Genomic DNA, 24,639 nt, shown 5'->3' with positions numbered 1-24,639 from the left:
TTATTATTAGCATGCCATCAATATAGAGGCATACAATTACATATGCACTGGGTGTGGTTTTAATATAAACACATTTATCACATTCGTTAATCTTAAAGTCATTTGACAACATAGTTTTATCAAATTTTTCATGCCATTGTTTTGGTGCTTGCTTTAGTCTGTATAGTGACTTAACGAGTCTACACACCTTAATCTCCTGCCCAGGAGCAGTGAACCTCTCAGGCTGTTCCATGTAAATTTCTACGTCTAGCTCTCCATTTAAGAAGGCTGTTTTGACGTCCATCTGATGGATCTCCATATTATGCAATGCTGCGATTGCAATTAATACTCTAATAGACGTTATTCTCGTTACTGGAGAGTATGTGTCGAAAAAATCAAGACTTTCCTTTTGTTTGAATCCTTTAGCTACCAATCTAGCCTTATATTTATCAATTAATCCATCAATCTTTAATTTTCTCTTGAAAATCCATTTACAATCTAACGGTTTGTTACCTGGTAGGAGATCTACCAGCTCCCATGTATGATTTTGCATAATTGAATCAATTTCACTATTGATAGACCTCTTTCCAGAATGGAGCTTCTGGACTTAACATAGCTTCATTGAATGTCCTAGGTTCATTTTCTAACGAATAAGTTAGAAAATCTGGACCAAAGGATGTAGCTGTTTTGGACCTTTTACTACGTCTTGGTTCTTCATCACTTTGATGATTACCAATTGTGGTATTATAAGCTCATTTTTGTGAACTAATCTCTTTCCTATCCTTAGAAGGAAAAATGTCCTCAAAAAATACACCATTCCTTGCTTCAATAATATTATTTTCATATATGTCTGGAATGTCAGACTTATGTATGAGGAATCGATACACACTACTATTATTGGTATATTTAATTAATAAGCAATCGATGGTTTTTGGCCTATTTTAACTTGTTTAGATTTTGGTACTTCCACCTTAGCCAAACATCCCCACACTTTCAAGTATTTGTATGAAAGTTTATGACCTTTCCATAATTTATAAGGAGTTTCATTCTTACCTTTGTATGGTAATTTATTTAGAATGTGGTTTACTGACAGGATTGTTTTCCTCCACAAGTTCTGAGGTAAACCAGAACTGATTAACATAGCGTTCATCATCTCTTTAAGAGTACGATTTTTGCGTTCAGTAATATCATTTGACTGAGGTGAATACAGTACTGTAGTTTGATGAAAAATCCCAGAAACTGAACAAAATTCTTCAAATGATTCCCCATATTCTCCACCTCTGTCACTACGAATAACTTTTATTCGTTTGCTAAGTTGATTTTCAACCTCATTCTTGTATTGTTTAAACGCTTCTAAGGCATCATCTTTGCTTCTTAACAAATATACATAACAGTACCTAGTGCAGTCATCTATAAAAGTAATAAGATACTTTTTTCCTCCTCTAGTTTGTATGAACTTTAAGTCACAGATATCACTATGAATGAGTTCTACAGGATTTGAGTTCCTTTCCACTGAATGAAACGGTTTTTTAGCTAATTTAGCCTCTACACAAGTTTCGTATCGATGATATTGATGAAATGAAATTGAAGGCAATAGATTTAAACTTGCTAATCTATGTAAAGTTTTAATATTAACATGTCCTAATCTATCATTCCATAAGTTAGAGGACTCAATCAAGTAAGTAGAAGATTTATTTTTATTTTTATCAAAATCACGAAGTACAGGCATTACATTCATTTTGAATAGCCCATTGGCTAAGTACCCCTTGCCCACAAACATGTCACTTTTGTTAAGTATAAACTTATCAGACTCAAATACTAGCCTAGACCCATTTTTGCTTAACAAAGCTCTAGATACCAAGTTTTTGAGAATATCAGGAACATGCAACACATCGACGAGAGTTACTTCTTTTCTTGATGTCATTTTCAGCACTACTTTACCCAGACCAACAATTTTGGATGTTGCCAAGTTTTCCATAAATAATTGTCGTCCATTGATAGGAGTGTAAGATGAAAACATCTCCTTATTGGCACAAACATGTCGAGTAGCGCCTTTGTCTACGAACCATTCTCTTGGATTGTCCACCATGTTTGCTTCAAATACAACAGCTGAGAGCATTACTTCAAACACACAGTTTGACAATTTGTCTTCCTTGATCAAGTGTACTTGGTCCTTTTTGTTTTACTTTTTCTGTCAGTAATCATTTGCGATGTCACCAGGCTTACCGCAGTTATAACAATCTCCTTTGAATTTTTTAGCCTTGTTTTTTTCTTGCCATTGCCTAAGTGTTTTCTTTTGTTGCTTGTATTTCGCTCCACCAAATTGGCTTTAGCCTTTATATGCAGCTTTCCAGAGTTCTTCTCACAATTTCGATTATCTTCATGAATTCTTAATCTTACAATCAGATCTTCAAGTCCCATTTCCTTACGTTTATGTTTCAGGTAGTTCTTGAAATCTTTCCACATTGAAGTTAATTTCTCGATAATAGCAACGACCTGAAATGACTCACTGAGCTTCATACCTTATGCATGTATATCATGCAAGATGATTTGCAGCTCTCGAACTTGATTTATCACTGTTTTAGGATCTATCATCTTGAAATCTAGGAATTTCCCACAACAAATTTCTTTAATCCGACATCTTCCATTTTGTACTTTTTTCAATGATTCCCACAGTAACTTGGCTGTCTTGACTAAACTATATACGTTGCATAGTGTGTTATCAAGACAATTGAGGATGTAGTTCCTGCACGAGAAGTTACTATGACTCCATGCATCAAATGCTGCTTGTTTTTGAGAATCTATTTCTTCCTCCTCAACAGTTGAAGCATCTTCACTCAAGAATTTTGCTAAATTCAGAGTTGTGAGATAAAACAACATTTTCTGTTGCCATCTTTTAAAATCCACTCCTGTGAATTTTTCTGGTTTCTTCCCGTGAGCATTGTTTGAGGGTACAACGAATGTATTGTTACTTGCCATAGTCTAACAAAATTTCACAATATAAATTAGCATGTTTATAAATAATTTTTTTTTGTCTTAAGATTGTTTGAAATCTTCGAGAATGTCGTGCGGTAATTTATAAAAATAAATAGCGAATAAATATTCGGGCAGAATTTCGACTTACAAAATTAGCGTAATAAATCAGAATGAATAATGGTCGAGGCAAGAGTTCGACTAGTTCTCCTTAAGACGAAAATGTCCCGCAGTGGTGCTGGCGATCTCCTTGCACTCGTCTCCCAAGATACAACGACCCCGACTTATAATAGTAGTACTCCAAATTACAAGATCTGACGAACCTACTAATATTTGATCTCTGGAGAGTTGGAGGACTAAAATGTACGAAAATAATATTTGGGATTGAAATATAAATATATGAAAAATTGTAGAACAGAAAGACAACATTGCTAGAGAAGGGAAGTAGAATAAATTTTTTTGGAATGAATAAAAATCGGGGATCTGGGGCCTATTTATAGAAGTTGAAAGGTTGTGCTTAAAAAACACAACAGTCGAAAGGTTATGTCTGTTAGGTTGTGCTTAAAAAACACAACAGTCGAAAGGTTATGTCTTGGAACAGACATAACCCATTTGGACAAGCAGTTAAAACTGTCACCAACCGCCAATTTCTAGAAGAATCCACGTGTCTCGCATAGAAAATTCGAGGAAGAAAAAATAAATAATTTAATAAAAATATATTATTTAATTAATAAAATAAAATAATTTAAAATATTATTTTATTAGCATGTAGGTCATCTTCCCTCTAAAGACTAGTGGTACTCCTTGGGGCCCAAACCCAAGTCCTTAACTTGAATTATATAAATTAGTTTCTGTTCTTCTAGTTTTCCTATGTCGGATTCGCACTTTCTAATTTTCCACCAATTTTTATTCCTAATTTATTTCAATTTCAAGTGGTCATTTTTTGGTTTTAATTTCTCATTTACCTTTTATTAGTTTTGAGAAATAAATACATATATTAATTCTACTCATGGAGTAGAATGCACGTGGCCAAATAAATAATTTATTCAACTTACGGAACCCACTTAAATAATTGGTAAAAAATTGGTCAAACCAACTAATTATTCCAAATTTCCAACATTAATGTTGTGTTCTTAACGTTGTTCTCATGTAAGTTGTTGTAGATTTTCACTCTCTTTGATTTTAGCAATAGTGCCGGTTATGATTGAGCAACGAACAAACTGCCAATGACTGTACAGCGAATATATGGTGCTGTGCACTGCAGTCATTACAGAAGCCTTATTCATGGATTGTGCTTGTATAGTTAATGCATTTAAAAAGTCAATTAACTGCTCTACCTTAAGCTGCCATATTGTGAAAGCTTGGAATACAACGAAAATTGCCATATTGTGGGCTGCCATATTCTCTTATCAGGGAATAAAGCTGTAAGAACCACAAGTGCAAATATGAACAAAAATTAGAAACTGTCATTATAATGAAAAGTGATGTAACAGAAGTGGATATAATTGCCCTTCTTTTTATTATTTCTTGAAATATATGACTTAGAGGATATATGTTGTACACTTTTCTCTTTAAATAAATGAACTTTATTAGATTGGCTGTGAAGTATAAAATTAGCAACGAGCTGAAGTTAATTGCTATTTTGTACTAACTAATATACCCAATGAAAGAGATGTTATGGCTCAATTTTGCTATGCATTCCCACGTTCTATTCAGGAAAAACTATAGAAAACAAGTCATAAATGCAACCCACAAAAGATTTTAATAACTACTATCGGAAGGCAACTTCCTTATAAAGCAAAATAACAAATGTCTAAATCCATACTAGTTCAGAAAATAATTTGTAAGAACATATAAGTTGCTTTGATGACGGGATCCGATGACTAAAGCCCATATGGACAGCATCTGTAAAGCCCGAATATCCTAACTCAGATTGCACTACAAATTCTGGACACTGGCTCTAAGTTTACATTGGCAGCCTCCATTTTGCCCTTTATACTGCAGCCTTCTTTTCGACTAGTTTCTCTATCAAATCAGCTGCTACTTGGATAGTTGTTATGTTCTTAGAGCTCTCTTCCTCCACGCTAATGCAAAACACTTCATCGAGCCCCATAACATATTTCTACCTGCACCAACCATATATTGTGAAATGACATTATGGTAGTGGATTCAATGCATTGGACTAGACAAGATCAGAAAGAGCAGACAATTTTACAAAAGCTGAATTCGCGTTGAAGGCAAAATTAAGGAGCAGATATGTCACTAACTTTCAGCACTGTTCATGTTTTGCCTGTCCATCCGTGCATCGCAAGTTTTAACCATAATCGATGCAACATGTCATGAATTTTTAAAGCAAGGCCTGGCAGGAAAAACAAAACCCATTACAACAACTTAAATCAGTGACTTAAACAAAACTTGTGCCTGCCATTGATTCAAAACACAGCAACTCAAACAAAAAATCAGTGACGGTTGCAAAAACCACGCCTACCATTCATTCAACCAAATACTGCCTCCATTACATTCATTCAACCACAAAAATGAGTGACGACAAACATGTTTTTGGAGCCCCAACCATCAAACCAAAAAAAAAAACTGCCTCCATCACATTTACTTACATAGATGTGCTAGTTAAAAAAAAAAAAAATGGAGGCTGCATGTTGGATGCCTATCTTCAACTGATTCTGCCTTCAAGATGTCTGTCTATGTCTACCCCCGATCAGTTTCTCCTCCTTATCTTCAAGTTCAATTTCTACAGTCACCAATACTTGACGAAGGACTTGTTCAGTCGTAGGCATTGAAATTGTTGGCCCATGACGTATATGGATTCGGATTGCATCCTTACCCCCAAAGTAGGCATGAAATGGAAATTTCGTTATTCTACCTGTTAGACATCATGTTGTCAAACGACCTCCCGAGCGATGATGTAAACCAGTTTTATCAGTCGACATGAATGACTGAATGATAAATCAACACCAAATAATGGGATGACTCAACTTAACATTGTTTTACCTATTGGATGGCTAATAAACCTTTGTGGCTTGTTGGTGTGCTATTGGGCCATAACCCTAGTCGAGCCTACTTACCATATGTATAACTTACCTTATTGTTTTCATTGGTCTACTATATATGTGGGTAACTCTTTTGCCTTCTAATTGGTCCCGTTTGAAAGAACCCGAGAGAGAGGCTGCCTTCTTCGTGCATCCTACTGCTGCTTTTTTCTTCGTGCATCCTACTGATTCATCTGCTCTACCTTTTGCTTGTGTCCTTGTGACCCACACAATGAGCATGTCATGACCACTCTTCCTTTTCTCTTCGCAATAAATTTTCCTTGTGAGTGTTCTATCACATCTTCCTCCGCTCTCCTCCTCTTTTTTTTGTTGCTTTCTTCCCCATTTTGGAGTAGATCACGAAGGTGGCATGATGGGAAGAGTGTCTAACTGGGGCCACAATTTTTCTCGTTAATCAAATTCATAATGTGATCATAGCATATCAAATATGTTTCAACTGTATAGCAGTTGTCCACATAGTCCTCAGGTTCATTTCTACACTCTCGTATAACGGCAATAGCATGACTACATGGAATTCTCGTCAAGTCCCAACTCCTACATGCATAGCTCCGTTCTTCTAAGTCAACCACATATGTCCCAGTTTTGCAATCCACCTGTCATCTAGGCCCTGCAGAAAAGTGTAATGTGCATTGCATTCAGTAGACATATCTATGATCTTAGCTAGTCTTTTTTTTTTTTTTTTTAATTTTTGTCTTTGATCTTAGCTAGACTTTTTTGTTTTTTAATTCTTGGACGCAATCGACCTCCACATCTCCTCATCATAGTATGACGCTTCTCTATCTTTTTCATAAACCCCAATTCTATATTTGTGAGCATCGTTAAAATAAATTTCTCTCTATCATCAATCAATATCTTATTGAATACTTCGCACAAGTTGTTCAACAAAATATCACTTCTCGAATGTGTCCCAAAATGAGATTAGCTCCATTTAGCCGGATGCCTTTCTGTCAACCATTTGTAAGTATCTTCACTAAGTTGGCGAATATGTTGCATCCACTGTCTGTAGTCAGCTACTGTGGTTGACTTAGTAGCCCGCCAAAGAAAATCCTTCAGACTCCTTCCCTTGAAGCTCGCACTGAAGAAGTTTGTATACATATGCCTTTCACAGAACCTGTTGACCCCAAAAAGTGCGCCAACAGATGCCGGTCCCACCCGCGCTTGCGTGGGCGAATGTCCAACACGCTAAGACACGTGGACGGTCTAAAACGAGCGGTTTAAAGGGGCGTGGGAGTAGCCCAACGACGCGGGACGGTGACGTCCGAAATCCGACGGGTGGTTCGTAATCCGATTGTACGATAATTACCAACCGGTGCTCGTAAATGTATAAGTGACAGTGTATAAACTCAGTTTGTGTATTGTAAGTAACTGAGAGAGAGTTGAGTAAATGTAGTTTTTAGTATTGATTCTTGCATTAGCCTTTGACATTACACAATGGAAGTATTTATAGTGATATATATGAAATGGGAGCCCTTGGATGAAGTGGCACGTGGCCTCATCTCCTTAGTTCAAGCGTCTGTTCTTAGGCATGGGACTTAACTTGCTAGCTTACGGTGCATTTATTACTTGCGCAGGTCCTTTATACTAGTGACAAGACTTGACCTTTATACTTATGACGAACGTTCCATCAATCATTCGAATAAGATCTGTACAGACGATCTCTTGAGAGAAGTGACCATGGAGGATGTTTCCTTGTGGTTAAGAGGCTGGTGCATCAACTTCGGGGCTTCGCCCATTTGACAAATACTTCCACTTGAGGACCTCAGCTACATCCAACAGGTCCTTGTCTCGGGTCATGGGCCTCGGCTTGAGGCACTTCGGATATAACCCACCTCGGCAATGTGTGCCACCTCGGCAGGAATGCCACGTGGATCAGGATGAGTGGGCCATTGGCCCAGGTGGGTAGGACAGGTGTGACAACACGCAACAATAGTCCCCCAACTCCAAGTATAATCATTAATGTAATGCGTGGACTTTAATGGAGTAAAAGTTGAAAGAATTTTGGAACCCCAAATAATAGTCCCCCAAGTCCAAGCATAGATATTTATATCATGGTTGGAGTTTGAGAAGTGTTGCTTGGGTGAATGATGAAGAAGCCGAGTTGGTTGAAACCGAACCTACGAGGCTTGAATGCTGAATGCCGAAGAGGAAGCCGAGGTGGGTGAGGAAACCGAACCTGCGAGGCATGAATGCTGAATGGCGAAGAGGAAGCCGAGGTGGTTTGAGGGACCGAACCTACAAGCTTGATTGCTGAATGGCGAGGAGGAAGTCGAGGTGGTTGAGGAAACCAAACCTGCGAGCTTGATTGCTGAATGGCGAGGAGAAAGCCGAGGTGGGTGAGGAAACCGAACCTGCGAGGCTTGAATGCTGAATGTCGAAGAGGAAGCCGAGGTGGGTGAGGAAACCAAACCTGCGAGGCATGAATGCTGAATGGCGAAGAGGAAGCCGAGGAAACCGAACCTGCGAGGCTTGTCGAGGTCCAATGGTAATGATTGTGCGTTGGACATTGTGCCAATGATTTGATGTTTTGTGCTTATTTTCGAGGAAAGGTGCTGAATCGTTACGACTTCCAAGGCTGGCGCCGTCGAATTAAAAATACAATTATGAGGGCAGCTGGCGTTTCTAGAAGCAGACGCGTTGGAGAGCTGCGTGGGAGGTACGCATAGATCGGAGGTTTAGGATTTAAAAAACTGTTTGAATTCAACGCTTCGGATTGGATCTGAAATCGAGGGCTCGAATTGACTGAGATTTGATCTGACGGCTGGGGTTCGTCTTGGACCTTTATAAAAGGCGAGAAAATCCCAATTTTCAGGATTTTGAACACTTTGCACTCTCAAATTCTTTCAAATCTCCCATTTTTCGGCGTCGAGGTTGTCTGTGATTAAATTCTGACCAGTCTCCGTTTGTGTTGAACTCGTTTAGGTACTGTTTGCATAAAAAACCGTTGTCATTGTCTTTGTACTGAAAAAATGGAGTCCATTTCGGGTAGGGAGCTTGTTACAGTGGCGTCTTTAGACCATGGGATAGGTCAGGGGGGATGTCCGAGGTGGATAGGTATGCCATGGCCGATGAGGCTGTGGATTATACCCAGGAGTGGGGGGCTTCTAGAGTGCCCTCGAATATGACGGGGAAGAGGTTAGGGGAACTTAGGGAAAGGTACAGTGTGCCTCATAGCCGAATGAGCGGGCCTGCTATCCGAGGCCCGGCTGCGTGGCCGTGAGTGAATACCTGTTCAAGGCAGGTATGCGTCTTCCTCTGCACCCCTTCTTTAGGGCGGTGCTTAGGAAATTCATGCTGTCACCGACCCAGGTTCTGCCGAATGGGTGGAGCCAGTTGGTCGGTTTGTACTTCCTGTGGAAGGAAATGTCACTTGGGGAGGACATTTACAAGAGGCCTCTGAAACTTCGGCACTTCGATCACTTGATTGATAGAAGCAGATACTTCTTGGATTTCGAGCTGATGGCATCCAGAGGTATGAGGCCCCAACACTTAATGTTTTTATCCTTAATGTTTCTTATGCTGATGCTGATCTGACATGTTGTGCAGACAAATTCAAGAAGAGGGAGTACCCAGCTCCGGACATGGCCTCCATCTTGAAAGCCACTTCTACTGTGAAGGCGAGGCCCCTGAAGCCTGGGTCCAGTGGAGCAAAGGAAGTCCGAGGCAGGGTTGAGCGTCTGTCCAAGGACTGCACTCTCAGGGCCTCGGAAGAGGCATCTACTCAGAGGCCAGAGAAGCCTAAGGAGCCTCGGGGCAAGGAGAAAATCTCTGAGGAGACTAAGAAGAGGAAGCTGGTGCACATCTCCAGCTCAGCTGGCAAGTTTGGGACCTCAGTGTCCCATAGGGCTGAAAAGATTGGAGAGCCGAAGCTCCTTGCTGCAGCCTCTAAGGCCATCAAAATGGAGATGGTAAGAGAGGTGGAGGCTGAAGAAGCCAGAGTAGAGGCTACAAGGCGAGCTGCAGAAGCCGTCGAAGAGGAGGCGACAAAGGAGAAGCCGGTTCGGGAGAAGGGGAAGTCTCCAAACTTCCTAGCTGGGAGGGAGGAGGAGCTGGCCCCAGCCTTGGTGGAGGCTCTCCCTGAGGAAATCAGAAGTGCCATCGAGAGCTTTTATAAGTTTTGGACAGAGAGGTGGCAACTTCATGCCTCGTCTTGTGATGCCACCGACCTCACAAGGGCACTGGTGAGCCAAAGCGCCCGGACCTTCGGCCTTGTGCTCGAATGCAGAGAGGCATTAAGCGAATTCCAGACAAGGACTCACGCCTCGGAGGGGAAGGCTACCTCCCTTGCAGAGGAGGTTAAAGCTGCTAAGGCCGAGGCCGAAGAAGCCAAAGCCCAGAGGGTTGAAGAAGCGGCAAAGCTCGAGTCTGCTTTGGCCCAAATTGAGGCCCTAAAGAGGGAGGTATATGAGTCACAGTGCGAGGTGGCCTCCTTGACAAAGAAGGTGGAGGTCTCCAATGAGCACCAAAAGGTGACTGCTGAGGCTCTTGAGCAGGCGAATCTCTCCTTGGCCGGTGCTCGAGATGCCTATCAGTTTCTCGAAGGCCAGGCGAAGTGGTACATGAACGACGCCTCGGTTGCCAGAGAAAAGGCACGAACTGCAGCGAAAGAGGCGGTGAAGGCATACATCGCCAATTTCCACACTACAGAGGAGTATAAAAGCTTCAGCGCGTACTGGAGGAACTTCGCCTATACCGAAGTGCTGGAGAGGGCAGAGGAGCTTTATCCCAACTTGGATCTGGTTCAGCTTAGGTCTGAATTTATGGATGAGGTACCTCAGACCCCAGCTGAGGAGGTCCAGGGTGATGTCTTAGTCTATGCCGAGGCCCCTGGTGCTGAGGCAGAGAAAACAACTACTGATGCCCAAGTTGCTGAAGGCACCAGTGCTGAGGCTCCTCCGTCATCTAGCCAGGCATAGACTAGGTTTTATTTTTCAGTAATTTGGATGTAATGGCCAGAGGCCCTCCTTTGTAACATGCTTTGAAATATCAATACAATGCCTTTCTTCTTTCACTGTTGCTTTTTGTCCAAGTTTTTATACCTCGTTTAAACAAATTTACTGGAACTCGGGCTTAAGCAAATTAATCATAACTTAAGGAGATGAACAGTGTGAACCTCGGACTTAAGCAAATAAACATGAATTAAGGAGATGAACTGTACGAACCTCGGACTTAAGCAAATTAACATGACTTAAGGAGATGAACTGTACGAACCTCGGACTTAAGCAAATTAACATGACTTAAGGAGATGAACTGTACGAACCTCGGACTTAAGCAAATTAACATGACTTAAGGAGATGGATTGTACGAACCTCATACTTAAGCAAATTAACATGACTTAAGGAGATGGATTGTACGAACCTCGGATTTAAGCAAATTAACATAACTTAAGGAGATGGACTGTACGAACCTCGAACTTAGGGTTGTGGCTTCTCCCCTTGTCGTTCAGCAAGGCCAAAGGGAAGCATGTGCTAGCGCCTCGGAGTTCAAGCGAGGTGGCCCAGAGGTGGGTCCCGAGCCTCTACTCCGAGGTGACGACGCATCCCAGACATGGTGGATGGTGCAGCCATATTGAGGCTTCTCCCCTTGGCATTCATCAAGGTCAAAGGAAGGCATGTGCTAGCGCCTCGGATTTCAAGCGAGGTGGCCCAGAGGTGGGTCACGAGCCTCTCCTCCGAGGTAACGACGCATCCCAGACATGGTGGATGGTGCAGTCATGTTGAGACTTCTCCCCTTGGCGTTCAGCAAGGCCAAAAGGAGGCATGTGCTAGCGCCCGGAGTTCAAGCGAGGTGGTCCAGAGGTGGGTCCCGAGCCCCTCCTCCGAGGTGACGATGCATCCCAGACATGGTGGATGGTGAAGTCATGTTGAGGCTTCTCCCCTTGGCGTTCAGCAAGGCCAAAGGGAGGCATGTGCTAGCGCCTCGGAGTTCAAGCGAGGTGGCCCAGAGGTGGGTCCCAAGCATCTCCTCCAAGGTGACGACGCAGTATGACACGATTTAATCAATGCATTTCATTGAGCCATAGAAATATTACAAAGGCTAGGAAAGTCGTCCAGCATGATACAATTCATTGATAAAAGATTCTGAGGTGTTCAATGTTCCATGGACGGGGTTGTGCCTTGCCGTCCATGTCTTTAATCCAGTAGGTTCCATGTCGGATTTCTTCTCTGATCTCGTATGGACCTTCCCAGTTTGGCCCCAGGGAACCGGAACCAGGTTCTTTTAAAGATGGGAAGACCCTCCTAAGCACAAGATCGTTGATTCGGAACGACTTCTTCTTCACTTTGGAGTTGAAGTACCTTGTCATCTTTCTTTGATAGGCGCCTAGTCTCAGCTGGGAGTCATCCCTCCTCTCCTCAATGAAATCGAGGTCAAGCCTCCGAAGTTCGTCGTTGGTCACTTTGCTGAAGTGCAGTCGACGTGGAGATGGGAGTCCAACCTCAACGGGGCTCATTGCCTCAGTCCCAAAAGCCATGAGAAAAGGGGTCTCCCCCGTTGGGGTCCTAGTGGTGGTTCGGATTGCCCAAAGTACTTGGGGAAGTTCATCAACCCAAGCTCCCTTGGATACATCGAGCTTCCTTTTCAGGACGTGCTTGATTGTCATGTTTACGGCTTCAACTTGGCCATTAGCTTGTGGGTGGTGAGGTGTAGAGAAGTGCTTCTTTATGCCAAGGTCTTCACACAGTTCCCTAACCTTCTTGTTATCGAATTGCCTGCCATTGTCTGAGACGATCGAGTAGGGAATTTCGAACCGACAAATTATATTCTTCCATAGGAACTTGGAGGTGTTGGCTTCTGTGATTTTTGCCAGTGGTTCAGCTTCGACCCACTTTGTGAAGTAATCAATGGCCACTATTGCAAAACTTTCACCTCCTCTTCCCTTAGGTAGAGGGCCTATGAGGTCCACACCCCACTTTGAGAAAGGCCAAAGGTTGGAGACTGCAGTCAGATCCTGTGATGGTCATCTTTGAACGGGAGAGAATCGTTGGCATTTATCACATTTTCGCACGAATTTGAGGGCATCCCGTTTCAGGGTAGGCCAGTAGCACCCTTGCCTCAATATTTTTTGTGCCAGAGATAGGCCTCCAGAGTGGTTGCCGCACACTCTCTCGTGGACTTCTCTCAGTATGTAGGTAGCCTCTTCTCCTTCGACGCATCGTAAGAGTGGAGAGGAGAAACTTCTCTTATAGAGAATGTCATCGATGAAGAGGAAGTGGGCTGACCTCCTTCTAAGCTTATAAGCCTCATTCTTGTTGGTGGGCAGTACCTGGTCTTTCAGGTATGCTATAATTGGTTGCATCCAGGTGGGAGTTCCACAGACCCACATGACATTAGGGGCCTCGGTAGAAGGCAGTAGAAGGTGCTCGATAGGCACTACAGTGAGTAGCTCTGAGTCTTTGCTACTAGCCAACTTCAAGAGTGCATCCGCATGAGCATTTTCAATGCGGAGAATCTGGGTTAACTCGAACTTTTCAAAGGATGGGATGAGGCTCATCACCATTTTCAGATAGGAGGCCATTGTTTTGTCTTTGGCTGAGAAATTACCATTGACTTGGCTAACAACCAGCTGGGAGTCACTACTGACGAATAGCTTCTTTACTTGCATTTCCTTGGCCAGTCTGAGGCCTGCAAGGAGTGCTTCATACTCTGCAACATTGTTGGTGGCTTTGAATCCGAACCTCACGGTCGAGGTGAGTTTGTGACCCTCGGGGCTGATGAGGACAACCCCGGCACCTGAGCTGACCTCCCCAGCTGAGCCATCGACAAAGAGGCTTCACGTGGGGGGTTCGACGGATTCCATGATTTCATCCACCTCGGGCAGGTTGGCGAATTCAGCAACAAAGTCAGCTAAAGCTTGCCCTTTGATGGCTGTCCTAGCTTTAAACACAAGGTCAAATTCACGTAGTTCCACTGCCCATTTCAACAATCTTCCCGAGGCATCGGGCTTTTGGAGTACTTGCCTCAGGGGAAAATTTGTAAGTACATGGATGGTATGAGCTTGGAAGTAAGGTCTCAATTTCCTAGAGGCCGAGATTAAGGCCAAAGCAAGCTTCTCCATATCGGGGTACCGGGTCTCCGGAGATAGGAGCGCTTTACTCGTATAGTAGACAGGAAGTTGGGTGGACCCTTCTTCTCGTATCAGAACCGAACTAATGGCGTCATTAGAGACGGCAAGATATAGTTGCAAGATGTCGTCGGGTTTCAGCTTGGAGAGGAGGGGGGCTTGCCCCAAATGCCTTTTCAGTCCTTGGAAGGCCTCTTCACATTCCTCAGTCCATTGGAATTTCTTCCCAGCTTTGAGCACTTTGAAAAATGGGAGGCACTTGTCAATTGCTTTGGAGACGAAGCGACTGAGTGCTGCCACTCGTCCAGTTAAGCTTTGCACCTCCTTTAGCTTTTGAGGGGACCTCATCTGGCACAGAGCCTCAATCTTCTCGGGATTTGCTTCAATTCCTCGCTGGTTGACCATGTACCCCAAGAATTTGCCGGAAGCCACCCCAAAGGCACATTTCAAGGGGTTGAGCCTCATCTTGTACCTCCTCAGGATTTGGAAGGTGTTGTTGAGGTGCGCTACGTGGTTTTCTACCTCTAAGCTCTTCACCAGCATGTCATCCATGTAGACCTCCATTGTCTTGCCAATGAGGTCGGTAAATATTTTGTTCACGAGTCTTTGGTAAGTTTCTCCAGCATTTTTCAACCCGAAGGGCATCATTCTATAGCAATAGAGGCCTCGGTCCGTGATAAAAGAGGTGTGCTCTTCATCGGCCGGGTGCATGGGGATCTGGTTGTAGCCGGAGTATGCATCCATGAAACTCAACAACTCGTGCCCAGCCGTGGAGTCCACCAATTGGTCAATCCTTGGAAGCGAAAAGCTGTCTTTCGGGCAGGCTCTATTAAGGTTGGTAAAGTCGATGCATACCCTCCATTTGCCATTGTGTTTCTTAACCAATACCGGGTTGGAGACCCACCTCGGGTAGGTGGCCTCCCTGATGAAGCCATTTTGGATGAGCTTCTGAACCTCTTCCTTTAGGGCCTCATACCTCTCAGGGTTGAGGGCTCTCATTTTTTATCTATGCGGGGCAACATTATGATCAATTTTCAAGTGGTGGCAGCTGATCTTGGGGTCCATGCCCACCATGTCCTCATGCCTCCAAGCAAAGACGTCAAGGTTCTTGCCTAGGAAGTCCTTGATCTTTTCTCTCAAAATGTTAGATAGGTCTCTGCCTACTTTCAACACCTTGGACGGATCTCGGGGGTCAGCTGAGAAGCTCCCAAGTTCCTCTACAGGGGATGCCTGAGGCTCATGTTCCATTATGCGGGGGTCGATCTCATCAACGATCAATACCTCCTGAATAAGCGGTGCGTCGATCATATCAACATCTTCCTGGTCAGTGGGAGCATCGCCTGGGATATCTGCCATGACCACATCAGCCATGATCACGTGGACGTCCCGGGGCTCTACCTTTTTAATGGAGCTCAGATAGCACTCTCTCAAACCTCTCTGGTCGCCTCTCACCGTTGCCACCCCATTCTCTGTTTGGAATTTCATGCATAGGTGGTGGATGGAGGTGACTGCTCCCAATTCCTTTAGGGCCGGTCTGCCCAAGACTCCGTGGTAAGCCGACCAGCTGTCAACTACGAGGAATTCCATGAAGTTCATAGTAGTTTGAGGAGATTCTCCCATCTCCACTGCCAGTGTTATCTTTTCTCTAGGAGTGATGCTATCTCCGGTAAATCCGTATAATGGAGTGGTGGTGGGCGTCAACTGATGGTCCAATATCATCTTGTCAAAGGCGGACCCGAATAGGATGTTGACGGAGCTGCCGTTGTCGACTAGCATTCGTTTGAGCCCATTTCGGGCTACGACAGCCCTAACTACCAGCGCATCGCAGTGGGGGTACTGAACTCCTTCGGCGTCTTCCTGAGTGAAGACAATGGGTGGTACTTGGTTTCTTCTAGAGCTACTATCCACAATGTAACTCGTCAGAGAGGGGTGCTTTGTCTCCCTAGCATAATTTCTTTTGGCGTTTCGCGTTTCACCGCCAACATAAGGGCCTACAAATATGGTATCTATCTCGTGAATAGGGGCCTCATCTTGACCTTGCCTATTTCTTCGGTGTCTACGCTCTTCCCTCGGCCTCTCTATGTCTTGCTCTCTTTGCCTTGGGGATACATCCCTTTGACGAGGAGCGGCCGCCTCACGCCCATGTCGGTTGTCTTGCCTGGGCGGGGGCCTGTTCGCCTGGGGCGAGTTATGTCTTTCTCTGGCGGGTTCCTGCCGGGAGCGGTGTGCATAGTCTCTGCAATCCGCAGTGTCGTGCCCGTAGGACCTGTGGTGCAAACAGTATCCAGGGAGCTTCGGATTGGACCTATTTCTAGGTGCAAAACCTCGGCCTCGGCCTCTTCCTCTACGGGGTCCCTGCTGGGCCTCCATCTGATGTGGGTCAGCAGTTGGGTTGACATCCTCATATGCCAATGTCAGAACCGCGTTCAGAGTTGTGGTGTCCAGGGCTTGGCCGGAGTTCTCATTTCCGGCTCGATTCATCTGGTAGTCCATGAGGTGAGAGGTCGGTCCCCTACCTCGCTGTCTTTGAGGAGGTGGGAGGCCTCTGCTTGCCCTATTCCTATGCTCGATTAATTCTTCATTGATTATCTCCCTTCTCATCATCTCTAGTAGGGCGTCATAGGTGGTGGGGTCTTGATTCTGCACATCCCTCCAGAATAGGGTGTTCATGTTCAAGCCTCCTCTCAATACAGATAGTGCTTCTCTGTCGGTGACCTGTACGCAGTAGGTCATCTCGTCGGTGAAGCGAGATAGGAAGCCCTTTAGGGACTCGCCATGTGCTTGTCTCATGTCTTGAAGACGCTGGATGGGGGCCTCTCCTTCCTTGCTCACTGCAAACCTTTTCAAAAAGGTAGTTTTGAACTCGGGCCAGCTTCGAATGCTCCCAAATGGTAGCCTACTATACCAGATTTCAGCTGCTCCACTGAGGGTTAAATGGAATGCTCTGCACTTTACGGCTGGGGTGGCGCCCCTCAGGCTCATGTGAGTTTTGTAAACGTTGAGGTGCTTTTCTGGGTCACCTCTCCCATCATACTTTGGTATTTTTGGCATGACATAGTGGCTCGGGACCTGGGCATTCCTCAGTTCTCTTGAGAATGGCAGGTTCTCATCATCATCATCCAAGTCACAGAACCTCTGCTGCTCATCAGAATCGTAGTTTTTGGCCTCGTACCTCGGTTGTTGGTTAGAGGGTCCGGGCCGGTTCCTAGCCTCTTCTTCCCTCCTTTGCGGCCTACTTCTAGGCAGGACAGCGCGGGGGGTATTTTCATGCCTTCTCTCAGGCTGCTGGGGCATCGGAGGTGGAGGCTGTGGCCTCGTCCGAGGCTGCTGAGCCTGCTGTTGACTGGGCCTCGGTTCTGCAGGGCTGATTCTGTCAAAAACACTTCCTGCTCTCCTTTGTCTTGGGTCTTGTTCATATGGAGGTGGGAAGTTATCATGGCTTATTTGGACCTCGGTGGGTCGGCCAGATGCATAGTTGGAGGATATGTCGACTCCTACTTCCCTCTCGAATGGGCTTTCACCTCGGCCATAGTCTGGCGAGGCAACCCTATGACTCTGGACCTCGTCCTCTTGCTGATAGTGCCCATGGGGAGCATATGGAGGAATGGGGAAGCCCCCCTGGCCTTGCATTTGGGCCATGAGGGAGCTCATGGCCAAGTTTTGGTTGGCTATATCCTTCATGTTGGCTGCCATGGTAGCCATTTATCTTGATAGTCGTGCTGTCGCACGCATCCCACCTCTCCTTTGGTGGTGGTGGAGCCTCTGCCGAGCTGCTGGGGCGCGGGCTGGGGAGGCACATTTGTACCTTCTCTTACCCTCCTTGGGGGAGTATCTTCGTTAGAACTCATTTTTCTTTATCAAACTTAGACTTCTCTAAGTGATCGGGGTTCCTCCTGTTCTTTTTCAAGAACAAATCCTTTTTCAAGGGGGGTTGCCCAAATGTCTTTCAGTAAGCTTCTACCACAAGGTTGCTCGTGGTTATGGTATGGCTTCCCACAGACTGCGCCAATCTGTTGACCCCAAAAAGTGCACCAACAGATACCGGTCCTACCCGCGCTTGCATGGACGAATGTCCAACACGCTAAGACACGTGGACGGTCTAAAACGAGCGGTTTAAAGGGGTGTGGGAGTAGCCCAACGACGCGGGACGGTGACGTCCAGAATCCGACGGGTGGTTCGTAATCCGATTGTACGATAATTACCAACCGGTGCTCGTAAATGTATAAGTGACAGTGTATAAACTCAGTTTGTGTATTGTAAGTAACTCTGAGAGAGTTGAGTAAATGTAGTTTTTAGTATTGATTCTTGTATTAGCCTTTGACATTACACAATGGAAGTATTTATAGTGATACATATGAAATGGGAGCCCTTGGATGAAGTGGCACGTGGCCTCATCTCCTTAGTTCAAGCGTCTGTTCTTAAGCATGGGACTTGACTTGCTAGCTTACGGCGCATTTATTGCTTGCGCAGGTCCTTTATACTAGTGACAAGACTTGACCTTTATGCTTATGACGAACGTTCCATCAATCAGTCGAATAAGATCTGTGCAGGCGATCTCTTGGGAGAAGTGACCATGGAGGATGTTTCCTTGTGGTTAAGAGGCTCGTGCATCAACTTCGGGGCTTCGCCCATTTAACAAATACTTCCACTTGAGGACCTCAGCTACATCCAACAGGTCCTTGCCTCGGATCATGGGCCTCGGCTTGATGCACTTCGGATATAACCCACCTCGAGAATGTGTGCCACCTCGGCAGGAATGCCACGTGGATCAGGATGAGTGGGCCATTGGCCTAGGTGGGTAGGACAGGTGTGACAACACGCAACAAAACCTATGATCAACTGCTGGAAATAACTCATCCATGACGTTACTTAAGCCATTTTGCCTATCTGTCATTACAGTCCAATTAGTACCATCTCCCATTTGAATATCCTTGACCAAATATCTCATCAACCATCTCCATGCAATCGTGCTCTCTTTCTGGACAACGGTATAAGCAACAGAATAGATGCAGTAGTTCGCATTGAGACCGACTGCAGTGAGCATTATACCTCCCCAAACATCGCGGAGGTGACACCCATCTACTCCAATGATCTTTCGATGCCTATGTCGGAACCCCGTTTTGCAAGCACTTAAACAAATATAGATGCCTTGAAACACCTGACCATTAATTGCGATTATCACTGTTGATCCTGGATTGGATCTCAAGACCTCCGTTGCATAGGACCTCAGTTGGATGAATTGTTATTTGATAGTCCCGTTTATCATCCGATTCGCATATCTTCTCGCCTTTCAAGCGACGTTTCTAGTAATATTTATCTTTAGGTCCTCCTTCACGGTCACTTGCATACTTTTCATTTTCCAATTCAGATCTGCCTTAAACTGCTCGAAATACCGATGGACTATGAAAATGCAGTTGCAATGACAATTATACTGATCCCTACTGCATGTGTATCGAGGCATATATGACTTCACTTGCACCGTCTCTAAATTATTCATCTCCTAAGCCTATATTGTCCATTCGCACTCAGCTTTACATATGCCTTGAACTCTTCTTTCGTCATTTGCCTTACACTTCACATTGTATCCATTTATTGCACCGTAAGTCCGAATAGCCTTTCTAAATTCTTTAACAGAACTAAACAACTACCCGACCTGAAAATGTGGATCTCGCATATCCATTTCTGTCGTGAACTCTGGAGACCGATACCCATCTCATCATCGATGACATAGCGGACAACAGTTCTTCAGATGATGGACATTCCAGATCATCAGCATCATGGTCTTTGTCGTGTAGCATTACTGCATTATCATCTTCATCTCGCTCGGTTGCACCCCCAGCACAACCTACCTCAATTCTTTCAATCACGTTCTTCTCAAATTCCAAATTTTCTTCACCGGATGATATATCGTTCCGGGAATCATCAAAGTCGGAATCATCATCCGTATTTGTTAAGAAATCATTGAAATAATAATATGTCAGACAACATATCATAATACTTGAAAAACTTTTTTGACAACCTTTCCTAGGAAAACTTTTTGTCAACGTTAGGCAATGATGAAAAAAATAACACACTATTTTTCACCTGTAAGCAAGAAGTTACAAAGAATTGTAAGATTCAAGAAGATCATAACCCTTACTCAAGCAATGTATACAATCTTTTGCCATCATAATTCCACCACTACATCCGGGGTAAAAAAAACTACATTGTCCAAAAATGAAGCCCTTAAATGCATGAGTATACAATTTCCAAAAAGGCTATATACAGAACATCCAGTAATTTAATAATTTTGAGTATACTATGTGTGAAATTTTCTATGCGAGCATGAACTCACACACAAAAATTTGACATTCTCTTATCAATGTCGACAGTCTCTTATCAATGTCGACATTTTATAGTCATTTCCCGACAATAAATAACAGAAATCGAAAAACAAATGTGAAAAATTATTCTCATTTACCATCATGTGGTCCCATCATATGCGATTCTTGAGTTAACTGAACACTATACCTTCTGTGTGGTAGTGTTGGTGCGCTATGTTTGTCGGCTGAGTGGATGATTTTGTGGGGTTAGGGTTCTTCACTTCCTTTGGGAGATTTTGGTTTAATTATGAGAAAGCGTGTGTTTCTTCAAGTGAAAGTTCAGTCAGTGGAACGTGACGTTACCCAAAGTTCGGTGAACGTTTAAACAATTAACTCTGAGGAACAATCAATATAAGATGATGTCATCACGACGTGTAGATATATTGAAATTTTGCTCGCCGAAATGTAACTCTTTTCCGACACATTACTTTCAAGTATAGCTACATGTGTTTAGTGCCCAAAAACAATGTGGATTTAGCATCTGAAACTAAAATATTCAAAAAAAAAAAAAATTATAAGTCATAATTGCTTAAATTGAAATAAATACGAACGTTCAGGAACTAATTTTGAAAAACAAAAAGTTGTGATACCAAAATGAAACAATGTATAAGTTGAGTGAGTAACACACACTCTTAACCCTTCTGGTCTGGAATATAGATCCAAAAGAGACTCGGAATATCTCTCTCTTAAAAAACTATGCCGTCCGCAAAGCCCTTTGCGACCATCGCCGGCACGCTCCGGACTCGGCTATCCCCTTCCCTCCGGACCCGAGGAGGCGGAGGGCACGGGCCCAGCCGGTGGGCAAGTCCGGGTCATGAGGAACGCCCCAAGGGATACCTATTCAGCCGGACGCCACCGCCGCCGGGACAATCTCGAAAGTGGGAGGACTGGGAGTTGCCCTGCTATGTCACCAGCTTCCTCACAATCGTTATCCTTGGAGTAGGTCTCAACGCCAAGCCCGATCTCACCATCGAGACATGGGCCCACCAGAAAGCACTAGAACGGCTCGAACTCGATTCTGCCCAGACTCAACACACTGAATCTGATTAGAAAGTGTTGCCATTACCTGGGGTATGGTTTTAATTTTCTGCTTTTTTTAGACTGGTTCTGTGTTGGAATCGTCAAACTTGTGTAGTTGGTTTTGTCCAGGAAATAAATGATATTGACTTGCTGAATGTGGAGTGAAAACCTCTACTGTTAATTTACTGGAGTTTTTGGGATGTTAACTTTGCGCAGTTCAAATTTACGTATATTTTACGAATTATTGTGTTTGATGTAATTGAATGATTTGGAATTAGTGAGGGGTTTACTTATGTCCAACTCTACTGAATTTTGTCTCTATGGTTCCCCTTGTCTGTTTTTGGGCTGTTTGAAAATGTGAAATGCTGTTAATTAACTTGAATTTGGGAATGTTGGCTTTGCACGAGTTGAAATTAATTATAGTTTTTGATTTCTATTGTATGTTATGATGTGTTAGAGTTAGTGAGGGATTTATTTGTTTTCCAATTCTCTTGATCCGTCTCTTAAATTGGTGTGAATTAACTGGAATGGGGAGTTCCCTAATGTTGTGGACAAACTCCTTAGCATTTTGTAGATTTTTTAATTTTATTAAGAATTAGCCTCCTATGTATTGATTGAATATTGTTCGTTTTCTGTGTTGGTATAACTCAGTCTTGAAATCTGCAGTTTGATTGATATTGATTTTTTCTTTATTTCTAACTTGTCGAGGGTTCTTGCACGAGTTATGAAGATATGTAGTTGTAAGTCTTGGTGCTTGCCAGGGTTACACAGTTTGAGAGTGCACTGTTGGATTGGTAATATTCTAGTATCACGTGACATTTCTCTTAGTTCTAGTTATCCTAAAGCCTTTAGATTCCTAAGTATTCCTTCAAAGTCCTAACCTAAGTTTTATCTCATTCATCATCTCATAGATTTATACTCTGTTTATAGTGATTAGCATACACCAAGGGATATGATCTTGATGGCATGTAATCTTGTCCACGACTGAAATTAAAAGATCCTCACTTAGGGCAAAACTTTGATGTAGACATATCGCATGTCTTGTGATCTAACTAGGGCTGGACAAAACTCTCGAATCGAGTAGTTCTTGTTAAGTTAAATATCTTAACGGGTATCAGAATCAAAAGCCGATGGATTTTGTTCTGTTCGGTTCTTGATTTTAGATCAAGAATTGAATAAGAACCAATCTCCCTAATTTTTTTAATTAATTTATTGTAAACAAGCTTAATTATTTTATTTTTCTAAATAAATCTGCTAACTAGTTAATTTAACTTAAACCCCCCAAAATATGATTTTTTCTATTTCTAATTCTCAATTCAAGCCTAACTTAGTCAAATTGACCTAAGTTTTACTCAAGTCCGTTATTTTATCAGGTGCCGTTTCTACCGTTCTAGAGAAATCGAATTAACAGCCTGTTTGGGAGTGATTTTGTTGCCCAAAAAATTGATTTTTTGACCTTTATTTCACTATTTCAACCGTTATATTTGACTTCTTCTCTCACGGGTGGACCCCACTTTTCTCCTAACGATAAAAAAATTTATTCTCAAAATCACTCACAAACAGGCTCTAAAGCTCGACAACGCCTCTTTTATTTACTGTGAGTTCGCTATTTTCTTCTTCTTCTTATGATTTTAACAATCAAATTTATGAAAAATTCAATAAAGAGAGACGCAAAAGATACATAATATTGAACTACATTATTTTATAAGAGTTAAGATTGAACAGGTCATTAGTTGAATTAATATAGCTTGGTAAATATTAAAAATTTAATTATAGTATGGAACTCGAGAACCGAAGGGAACCTAGCCGAACCCGAATGGTTTCATAATTAAATTTGGATCTAATGGTTCCACACTTCCACTCACTAAATACTCAAAAATTTCGCATTAGAACCAACCCGAACAGGACTATGCTCAGCCCTAGATCTAACCTCTTAGGGCAAAACTTTGACGCAAACATATAGCATGTCTTGAGGTCTAACCTCTGGTTGTCACTTTCCATTATTCATAATAACCCAGTGTTCTTGTGTGTGTAGATCACCTATCTTGATAGCTTTAATCACTCGTAATATTTCAATGATCAGATGCAACTCTTGAAAATTCACTGATTTCTAAAAAATTCTCTCATACCCCCTACTCGTTATTGGGTGCGTGGTATGCCACTAGAAGTTGAGTGCTTAGGTGCAGACAACATCCAACAGCAACCTCTGTTGAAGAGTTTTACAAATATGTTTGGGATAGTAAATGGATAGCTGATTGGTATAAAGTGCTGGTAGATTGTACTAGACTTTATTGTTGAATTTGGCTCTAAAGTGAGTGTGAATAAGAATGCTTATCCTAGTGTTGACTCACGAATTTTTGGGTCTGTGCTGTTCAAAATTCAGGGATTACGACTTGCTTTAGGGCTTTATGGTATTCACTGGTTGTGTAAGTGTAAGGACGCTCTGAGGTCTACTTTTTTCTCTTTCAAGTTTCACCCTTTTGATACCATGTTTGTTTACGGGAGGTGAGTATAGCCCACCCCCACCTCTTGTGCATGCCACGGATTTTATTGATGTGAGACTAAACTTGTGACCGTTGAAACAACAAAAAGGAAGTGGATCCAAGTTTATATGTATTAGGAAGTGATATTTTGTTATTCTGTTTGCTTCGTTACAATTGGAAAAAAAATATTTAAGTTTCACTTATTGCAAAATTATGACTTGATTAAGGATTCAAAATTTGTAGTAAATAAAAAGTTGGTTAAGAATTATGGTCCAGAGAGTAGTTTTTGTAAACAGACCGGCTGATTTGTGCATCTTAAGGAGGCTTGGTCTATTTACACATGTTACACTAGTTCTCTTAATGATACACGGGGCTCTGAAAGAGGATCTTAAAAGAGAATCTACATGTCGTAGTTTGGGAGTGATATTCCTTGATTTCGACCTTGCACGTGTTTAGGAAAGCTTATTCCTAAGCATGAATATGTAAACATGCATATGTATAGTTCTATACCCATTTACATGTATACATTTAAAATGTACGTTCTGTTGATTGTTCATCTGATAAAAACAATAATAATGTCAACTATCATTAGTAGAGATGCATCAATGATGACAATGGATTCCTTATTCAATGTCTAATGGAATGCACTTTAACGTATTGTACGATGAAGTAGGGGACTAGGAGCGGACCTAGAA

The 24,639-nt window shown here is 43.0% G+C and overlaps 1 protein-coding gene across 1 annotated transcript; it reads left to right on the top strand.

The window, feature by feature from the left end:
• Positions 1 to 21,081: 21,081 nt before the first annotated feature.
• LOC111365914 lies at positions 21,082 to 21,761 on the top strand. The gene has a single exon (XM_022986471.1). It carries the CDS (start codon positions 21,138 to 21,140, stop codon positions 21,489 to 21,491), a length of 354 nt encoding a protein of 117 aa, XP_022842239.1. The 5' UTR covers positions 21,082 to 21,137; the 3' UTR covers positions 21,492 to 21,761.
• Positions 21,762 to 24,639: the final 2,878 nt, after the last annotated feature.

Source organism: Olea europaea, chromosome 17 (genome assembly GCF_002742605.1).
Source record: "Olea europaea var. sylvestris chromosome 17, O_europaea_v1, whole genome shotgun sequence".
In the NCBI taxonomy this organism is placed as follows: Eukaryota; Viridiplantae; Streptophyta; class Magnoliopsida; order Lamiales; family Oleaceae; genus Olea; species Olea europaea.
Note: the sequence above shows the minus strand (reverse complement) of the source record. Positions and strands in the feature narration are given on the sequence as shown.

Coding starts and splice junctions, on each gene's coding strand:
- LOC111365914 (XM_022986471.1), top strand. CDS start 21,138: ATGCCGTCCGCAAAGCCCTTTGCGACCATCGCCGGCACGCTCCGGACT.